Source organism: Octodon degus, unplaced genomic scaffold (assembly GCF_000260255.1).
Source record: "Octodon degus isolate 3935 unplaced genomic scaffold, OctDeg1.0 scaffold00021, whole genome shotgun sequence".
Taxonomy (NCBI): domain Eukaryota; kingdom Metazoa; phylum Chordata; class Mammalia; order Rodentia; family Octodontidae; genus Octodon; species Octodon degus.
The window spans coordinates 14,164,033-14,173,536 of record NW_004524597.1 but is presented as its reverse complement, the minus strand read 5'-3'; the positions used below and the strand labels follow the sequence as shown (position 1 = coordinate 14,173,536).

General features: G+C 48.0%; 2 protein-coding genes across 4 annotated transcripts in view; one reads left to right on the top strand and one right to left on the bottom strand.

Annotated features, from left to right (window-relative positions):
* Mzt2b (mitotic spindle organizing protein 2B) overlaps positions 1 to 8,455 on the bottom strand; it is a 10,904-nt gene extending 2,449 nt beyond the window's left edge. The window contains exons 1-3 of one of the 2 annotated variants that reach the window (XM_023711561.1): positions 8,286 to 8,455; positions 7,989 to 8,137; positions 7,092 to 7,271 (exon numbers count right to left, since the gene is read on the bottom strand). In XM_023711561.1, coding sequence (XP_023567329.1) covers positions 7,092 to 7,271; positions 7,989 to 8,137; positions 8,286 to 8,428 — 472 coding nt within the window. In that variant the 5' untranslated portion in view covers positions 8,429 to 8,455. The remainder of the gene's footprint in view (positions 1 to 7,091; positions 7,272 to 7,988; positions 8,138 to 8,285) is intronic. The other variant, XM_004628160.2, reaches the window with a different exon arrangement.
* A 592-nt stretch (positions 8,456 to 9,047) lies between these two features.
* The window catches only part of Smpd4 (sphingomyelin phosphodiesterase 4), a 26,968-nt gene continuing 26,511 nt past the window's right edge, over positions 9,048 to 9,504 (top strand). For both annotated transcript variants that reach the window (XM_004628159.3, XM_023711568.1), the window contains exon 1: positions 9,048 to 9,125. The gene's annotated coding sequence lies outside the window, so the exon portion shown is untranslated. The remainder of the gene's footprint in view (positions 9,126 to 9,504) is intronic.

Genomic DNA, 9,504 nt, shown 5'->3' with positions numbered 1-9,504 from the left:
AAAAAAAAAAAAAAAAAAAACAATGCCCTGACTTTTCTGTGGCCTAGCCCGCTGCATGTTTTTTTCCAGCAGACTTGACCATTCTCAGACACTTGTCAACTTATTTACGTTGCCTGAAATAGCAAAAGCTCAAATATGTTAGTAGACAGTTGGCAACTAGCCCTGGCCAAAACCAAGTTCCTTGAACTTCATAGAAATACATGCTGACCCTGCTCCCAGGGATATAGGTAATCTCTTTATTCTGTCTCCAGGACATATTACGGCCCTCCTCTGTAAGTTCTGTGTACTTTAGACTGGCCCAGGATGGTTTTGGGCTATCCCTCACAGGAACTTGTCTGCTGCTACTTTGGGGGCAACTCCAGCCTCAACCTTGGCTTTGGCCCTCTGACACCAGTTCTTCCCTGACCTCTTCATCAATTTTAATCAGCCTGCAAAAGGAATTTTATGTTCTTGAAGTAAAGATACAATACTGTGTTCTATAGTCTGAGAGATCATTTTCATTTCACCATTTGTCACATCAGCATGTGAGTTGAGGCTCCTGTGTCTGATCAAGGTTTTTTTTTTTTTTTTTTTTTGAACCGGGGATTGAATTCAGGCCTTGCACTTGCCAGGCAAGTGCTTATTCTACTGAGCCATCTCCTCAGGCCCCAAGGCTACTGTGTCTGAGACAGTGGTAACCATGGCTCCTCTGGGGGTTCTTCCAACTTTTGATACTTGCCATTCCCCAGATTCTTGCAGGGATAGGATGACCTTTAGGAGGATTTCTGGGAGAATAATTTCTGGTATCTTTCCCACTGATTGGAGAGGGGAGAATCAACATGGTGCCATGTTCAGAATGCTAGCAGCTCACCCCACCTCCAATTTTCTGCTGCCTTACCAGGTGTGATGCACATCCACAATCCCATCACTTGGGGAGGCTGAGGCATGAGGATCATAATTTTAAGGCCCTTTGGGCAATCTAATGACTCAAAAACAAGCTGGGGATTACAGCCCTGTATAAAGACTCTGGGTGCAATCTCCAAGAAAGGGGAAAAAATGTCTTGCCTTACCTACCTGGACTTCACATTCAAGTACTGTATATGGTAGACTTGGTAAAGACACAGTAAAGGCTGGGTGTTTTGGTGCACCCCTGTAACCCCAGCACTAGGGGAGGCTAAGGTGAGAGGATCACCGGAGTTTGAAGCTAGTCTGGGCTACATAATGAGTTCAAGGCCAGCCTAGACTACATAGTGAGACCCTAACTCAAAACAAGGAAAAGAGAAAAGATACAGTAATGGTCTGCCATCGTGGAAGAATAGGGTGGACAGGAGTATGTGGTGGGGTGACATTGGGCCCACTTATACTACCAGTGATTCATGAGGACCACAAAGCAGAAAAGAGTTAACACACATGTCCTTTGGTATAAACAGCCATAATCCTGGTCCCTAATGATCACTAGTGGATATGGGTTCCTTTTCTGATAGGTGAACATGTCCTGCCACACTCTGCAGCATCTTCCTCAACATTTTGGTGTTATTCTTAGAGGCTACTGTCCCTCTGCAGCGTGGGCCAGGTATGTGAGCACAACTGCTGTCTATAGCAGTGACCCAGTCCTTGCGCCCACCTGCTTACAGTGAGGAGCATTTCCTGATGGAGGCAGAAATAAGGCTCAGGTGTGAGTCCTGTCTGGCTCACAGCCCCCACTCTGCAAGTGGCAGGATCTTACAAGCGGGCTTGACTGTAAAGCCAGCTTTGCTTTAGCCTGGGCTTTTCTCCCACTCAGGACACTGACTAGATCTCTCTGGAAACTGAAGGATGACAGAGCAGCAGAAGAAAGCAAATGGTGCTCTCATCTTTAAGTCTGACAGGGCTGCCAGGCATGGTGGTACATACCTATAATCATAGCACTTAGGCTGAGGCAGGAGGATCCTTGCGAGTTCAAGACCAGCATGGGCTACAAAATGAGCTCTCAAGGCCAGCATGAACTATATAGCAAGACCCTGTCCCAAAAATACAACATAAACCAATAGAACTCTGAGCCATAGAAGACATTAAGAGAACAATCTAAGGCTAGGGGTATAGCTCCATGGTAAAGTGCTCGTCTTGCGAGTGTGAGGCCTGGGATATCATCCTAGCACTTGAAAGTCTAGTAACAAAAGCAGACCTGTTTATTTAGCTCTGTATGATCCTTGGAGCCTTTTCAGGAATCACATACTTCCATTGTCAGCTAGGACACTGTCACCTCAGGCTTGCTCATGTTATGCATGGACAAAGAGCTCAAGAGTATGGTTGTAGATAACCACTAAGAAGATAACAATGTACAATGTATTGATTATTGAAACTGTCCTATTAATCAGCTTTGAAACTGTCTCATTCCTATTTGTTTCTCAATAAAATAAAAGAAAATGGAAGAAAAAAATGAAAAAAAAAAAAAAAAAGTATGGTTGTAGGCCCAAGAATGGTCTGCAGTGACTTGATGGGGAGGCTCAAGATGCACCTTAAGATGGCAAGGACAGCTTTGCCAAGCCTAGCTCACCTGTGCAGGACTAAGGGTCAGATGGGGTAGAAGGGTCATGGTAGATGCTCACAGGCCCAGTCCCAAGAGCACTCTCTTACACACCAAAGACACACATGCATCAATGAATGTGTAAAACATCCTGGCTTGGTCTCTTCAGAAATGAGTACCCTTTACCCTGAAACCACCAGGTGACCCATCAGCATTTTGTGATCCCATGAAGGATCACAAGATTTGGGGAGTCCAAGAAGCCAGGGAATGTGCCAAACAAGGAACCTCTGGCGATTTGCCTTTGGAGGACCCTTTGCAAGCATCAACTCACCATGCCCTATAAATTGGGCTGGCTGGTGAGGCAGAGATGGTGGAGAGGATTTGTACAGAACCTAGTGTATCCAGGTGTGGTGGCATACACCTATAGTTCTAGCTACTTAAAAGAGTGAAGCAGGAGGATCCTTTGAGCCTAGGACTTCCAAGATTAGCCTGGCTTACATAACAAGATCTTTTATCGAAACAAAAATAAAAAGAAACCCCAGTGTGCCCTTCCTCTTGTCTCTTCCTGTTGGTCCTGAAGTGTGGACTTTCTTCTTTTATGGTGGGACCACCATCTCCCAGTGACACAGGCCAGTAGGCATTAGTGTCAGGAGGATAAACACAAAGAAAGGGACAAGGAGAGGTTGAGAATTATGGAGCCTGTAGGAAAACCTGACAGATTCCTCTCCAAGGGTGTGCTGCAGAGAGGATGAGGTGGCATCAGGTCTGCAGCACACTGGATGGCAGGAGCATAGCAAGCTACCCCAAAACCTTTCTACACGTGCAAAATGTCCTGGAGGGGACCAATCAGCTTCTCAAAGTACACAGCTACCCCCTACGGCTGGGGGAAGGGCCTGATGACCAGAAAGGGTGGGCAGGAACACCAGCCCCAGAGGATCTGTGCTGCCACCAACTAGTACTGCTGCCCTCTGGCCACACAGTGACAGTGGCTAATACCTGAAGAACACAGACAGACCTAGAGGCAAAGACAAATATGCAGGATGGGTAGCCTCTTGAGTACTACAACTCAGGCTACACGGCCTAGGAGGTGCTCTTTCATGTGGGTGTGCCCAGCGATCCCCTCCATGTGCAATCATGCACACACGTATATGCACTTGCATACAAAATATATGCAATCTTTCTGTGGCCTACATATATAATTTAAAATTTTCTAGTAGCCACATTAAAAAGAAATGGAAAATTATTTCAACCACATATTCTGATTAACCCAAGAGATCTAATATATAGTCAGCCCTCTGTATTTGTGGGGTTTTTAAAAAAATAATTTTATTGAAAAACAAATGGCAATGAGACAGTTTCAAAACTGATTAGTAGGACAGTTTCAATAATTAATACATTGCATATTGTTGTCTTCTAAAATGGTTTTTCTTTTTTTGGAGTGGGGGAGGGAACCAGGGATTGAACTCAGGACATTATGCTTGCCAGGCAGGCGCTTATTCTACTGAGCTATTTCCTCAGCCCTATTTGTGGGTTTCACATCTACAGGTTCAACCAATTGTGGATCAAAAAATGTTTGAAACAAAATGCACCTGTACTGAACATGTAGACTGTTTCTCTGGTTGTCATTCTATGAATGACAGGACAACTACTTACAATATCACAGCACTTACATTATAGTATATATTGTTAAGTATTGTGGAGAATATACAGGAAAGCTAGGTACAGTAGCCCACATCTGTTGTCCAAACTACTCAGGAGGCTGAGGTACGAGAATCACGAGTTCAGGAGTTCAGGGCCAGTGTGGGCAATATAAATGAAACTTCATTTTTCTAAGAAAAATCAATATAGCCTGGGAGTGTGGCTTAGTGGCAGCATAGGTTTTATCCTCAGTAAAGAAAAATAACCTAAAAGTCACTTTAAAGTCATGTTAGATAATTTACATTTTAAAATGAATATGGCAGGATATACATAAGTTATATGCAAATACCATATATTTCATATAAGGAACTTGACACAGATTTTGCTACTCATGGTGGGAGTGTGGGTATGTCCGAGGACTAAACCCTCACAAACAGTGAGGGTTTTAAAATACTGCTTTATCATTTCAGTATGTAACCAACGTATATTCATAAGCTGTTACATTCATTTTGGTTCGTTTTCCAGTGTTCAGTGTGTACCTATATGAGCAATGTCTCTCAACTACACTGGCCATTCATAGCTCATGGCTCCCTTATTGGACAGCACAGCTGCATGACACTCATACTTTCTATCCACCTAACTTCACCTTACACATCTGGAGGGACATCTTCCAAATGTAGCTTCTTTAAACCTAATCAAAGAATACTGGAGGGCTAGGGATATAGCTCAGCCATTTAAGTGCCTGCCTGGTAAGTGCAAGGTTATGAGTTCAATCCCTGGTACTGCAAAGAATACTCAAAAAAATTGAATTTTTCCTCAATGACTACAGTGACTAATATGTGACTAATATTATGTCTCTGTGCTTCTTTTTTTTTTCAAAGTTTTATTGATAAACATATAGCAATGAGACAGTTTCAAATCAAATCGAAAGTACAGTTTCAACAAATAATACACTGCATATATTCTTCTTAGTGGTTAATTGCTGTACAAGATGCAGACTTGTGATCCTACTTACAAACACCATTAGAAAAAATCATTCTATTCATTAAGAGAATGCAATTATATATCTATCCCAACCACTTTGAATACACAGATACAAAATGGACATTCATAGTTATACCCCAATTTTTTTTTTTAAGTTCCGTTGTTGAATATTATAGGTGTTGTCTCTGTGCTTCTGAGGTTTTCTGTGTTCCCCTTCTCCACTGGGCATGAGTCCCTGCAGGCCACCTAGATAGCCCACTTTTTGTGCTTGCTGTAACTCATAGACTCCACCCTGAATAAGGCTCAGGTCTATCATCTGTGGCAACTTCGTACCCGAGTCCTGTGGGAAACCTATGGTTAGCAACTCCAGTGGTCCTGAACCTCTTTTTATTTATTTATTTTTTTGGCAGAACTGGGGATTGAACTCAGGCCCTTGTGCTTGCCAGGGAAGTGCTTATTCCACTGAGCCATCTTCCCGGCCCCAGTCCTGAACTTCTATCACATTCTCACAACACCATCACTTTGCCTACTTTGGTTATTTGCTCCACCCTAGCTCGTGTCATTTATGGGATGGCCTGTGTGGATTGTTGCTGTAACAGACAGGCCTCAGAGATCTTTCTGTATCTTATCTGGTGGCTTTTCAACTGAAGCACGCTAAGAGGGTGCATAGGCCAACCTCTGTCCTGCTCCCCTTCCCCCACACTGGGCATCTCCCCAGAACCTAGAAGTCCTCCCAGGACCATGGCCTGGGGTACGCTTTTGTGGAACTGAGTCCATGATAGCACTTTGTGGGACCATTCCAGTTCTCATGATTGAGGCTTTCTCCTCATTTCCCTTGGAGCCTTCTTTCATTCATACCATGATCCTCCTAAGCCCTCTGTGACTTGCTTCCATGAAACTCCTGACTCCCCACTTTCTCTGTCTCCCACCTGTGAGTCGCCTGGATCACACCACTTCCCTGCATCTCTGCCTGGCCTCACTCAGCATATGCTCTATGTATACCATCTGGCAGGGGTGCAGAGGCCCCGCCCCTGGGCCCTTCTGTCCCTGTCCTGTTTAACCCTTACTGCTCTGGTGATGCTGAAGCCTCTTGTGACTGGGCAGGTCACACCTCCTCCCATCTCCACACGCAGTTTATCTAGCCACTTCTCACTAGACCCAAGTCATGTTCATTTCATGTTCCCTCTGTGCCTGTGGTGCCAATGGCTGTACCCAGCAGTTGGGGTCACTGAGTAGGTACTGAAATCCTCTAGAGTGAAGAAACCCTGTTCTCAGTTTTTCCCTCCCTCTGAAAACTCAAGCAATTTTGCATCTCAGCCTGTAGTCTGCCCTTCCCACCTGGGTACTGCCCTGAGGTGGGCAGTCTGGGAAGGGCTTGGAGGAGGGAGCAACTTCCACAGTCCTGGGTCCTCAACTTCACTACACTTGGTGATACATGGAAGGTCCCACAACACAAGAATGAAGCAGGAAAGGGGACTCAATTTGCAAGGGTGATTTGTGGAACAAGCACACATCATCCTCATATGCCGACAAAGAAGCTAGGGGAGGCAAGGCATCCATTCTATCCTCCAGATCTATCACCCAGGTAGGGGACAGTGCCTAAAAGGCTGAAGTACTTCTCATAACTGAGGCTATGATCCCAACAGCACCCCCTGCTGCCTGTTCCCCAGCCCTCAGCTCCCTGTCCTAGAGGGCTGTGGCCCTTATAGCATACAAATTTCAACCACTACAGTTAGCCTCTGGAACACAGAAGTGTTGGTTCTCTTCTTGACATCAGTCTGAGTGAATGTTGTAGAAATACTGTCTTCAATAAACAAAGCCAGAAAGCATAACCTGGTTCTAAACTGTGTGGCCTATTTTTGGCCACACTTTTTGGTCCTACTTTTGCAGCTCAAGGCTGGTCTGGTCTTATGGGGCAATTGACAGTTTCCACAGACACAAGAGAGCACACCAAAACCCCCAGAGATAAGACAATAAACGCAACCTGTGAAAGGAGAGAACAGGCAGCAAGAGAACCGGAGGGAAGCAGGGGGCCCCGGACAGAAAGGCGAGTGCATGGCAGCTGGGCTGAGGAGCAGAACTGGAGAGGCTGCAGGCTGCAGGGCTGAGGAAAAGGAGGACCTTGCAGAGGGGATACTGTTTCTGGCAGAGAGAAAGGAGGCCTCTGGAGGTCAGAGAAAGAAACACAAAGACAGCAGACAGAGGGTGGGTCAGTGAAGAGGCCTAGATGTTATTGCCCAGGGTCTTTTGGCGAGGATAAGAGTTCCCAGGACCCTGGCACATCTCCCCACAGGGTACCTGGCTTGCCCTCTGCCCCTCCTCAGGATGCCTGTGTGGGTGTGTGTTTCCAGGCAAGGGACACAGTCCAGGTCTTTTTTCCATTTACCTGGTACATTTCAGAAGGTTCCAGACAGCCACCCTGGGCAGAAACAACATACAGGGATGACAACTTGGAGCAGCAGAGCCGAGGCTCTATCATGACATACTCTCCCACCAAGATCTATAATTCTCTGAGGGAGGCCCAGCTGGCAAGAACCTGGGCACAGGTTGAATACAGAAAAGGGGTGCCTGTACTATTCTCTAATCACTTCCCTGGAGGCCATAAATGACAGGTCAGGTACCAAAGCCACCTTTATTTCTGTAGAATGAAGGTATGAGTGAAGAAGCAGAAGCTGGGGCAGTAGAACCCTGCCCTGCTTGGATCACCCCAACTTCCCATTGAGATCTCTCGATCTGCAAGTGCACTCCCAAGAATGCCTAGCCCCTGACCCTATAAGTCCTGGGAAGACAGGATTGTAAGCCCAGCCATTCAGAACCAAGCTGATGCTGTGCCCTGCCACCCCCGCCACACAGCACTGGGAACACGGGACCCAGCTCTAACCTCGAGTTTCGGGTATGTTGGAAGAGGGCAGAGACACAGCTGCAGGGTCCTGGGGATCGCTCGCCAACCTCTGCCCAGCGCACATAGACTTAAGCATCTGGAAGACCGCGAGGGGGGCCACGTTCAGATTCAGCAGGTCCACCAGGATCCTGGTGAGAACAAACGCTATGCTCAGTGAGCCCGCCCCGCGGTGGGTCAGGGCCTGCTCCAGCATAGTCGGACCCCTGAGCCACCCGCCAGGGCCAGGAGGGGCCCAGAGCACAGAAGAGCACGAGGCCCCCACCCTGACTCGCTCACTTGAACACATCAGGGTCGATGGCGACGCCCGCTGCCTGTGCCAACTCGTACAGCTCCATCTCTTCGGCACTCAGCACCTTCTTCCGCCGCAGCGCAAGCTTCTGCAGGGTCGCGGCCTCCAACCCACCGCCAGCCGCGGCCATCGCGGCCAACCTCTGGCTAACGAGAGCCGCCCCCCAATCCGACCCAGCCCTCCCCGCCTCTGTGCGCTCGCGCAGCGCCCTCTCCTGGTTGTCCCTCTTTCTGCAGGGCCAACTGGGGAGCCGGCTTGGTCATTCCATCTTTATAGATGAATTGAGCGCTTATGAGGTGTTAAGACTGTGTCAGGCGTGGGGGATTCCGTAGGAGAGAGCACGGAGCCCCCAAGAGAGCTTCCTGCCGCTCGACCTTCCCTACTAGACTGTACTGTCAAGCTTTCTCACGTAGCCGCACAAAGGAGACAGACTGGTATATAGTGGGCGCTCAATAAATAAATGGCACTCAAAGTGCAGTACTGTACAGGTTCCCCGGTAGGGAAGTACAGCTGCCAGGCCCTAATAAACAGCTTCTGTTCAAGCGCAGGAGCACTCCCTGCTGTGGCTAACAGACATTAAATTCAGGAGACAAGAGGCCGGGTCCACCGCTACGCATGCGCCTTTCGCATCTCCTGACTCCAACCGAGCGGGTTTTTGCTTTGCGCACGCGCCTTTTGAGGGAGTCAATGGAAGCGATAGGGACAATTTTCCCGCCGGGTCAGGGGGCGTGGCGTCGCGTCACGCGCAGCTTGATGACGACAGATTGAAGCGCGGCGGCTGAATGGCGGCTTCCAGTCCTAGGGCTGTGGTAATAAAGGTTCCACAGGTGAGTGGCTGAAGCCACGCGCGGGACGGCTCTACGCTTCTGCGTCTTCCTCGTGCCCCAGCCGAGTCCGTATTCCTTTCTCCGCGAGCCCAGGGTTTCGGGCCGGGCGCCGGCCACCCTACTGGTCTGGGCCGGCGGAAGTGAGGGCTCTGTCTGAATCCTTATTACCACCTTACCGGGGTCTGACCTTGTGGCACCTTCTCGCGCAGCCCGCATACCTTGTCTCAGTATGAGGTCCTTTAACATTTGTCCGACGAATTGAGGGAAGGAGAGCTTTGGGTTAAATGTGAACCTTGGGCTCAATAAGCAGGCTCCAACTCAGGTCTTCCTGTGTGGCTCAACTTCTCTCAGCTTCAGTTTTTCCTAATCCTCCTCCTCC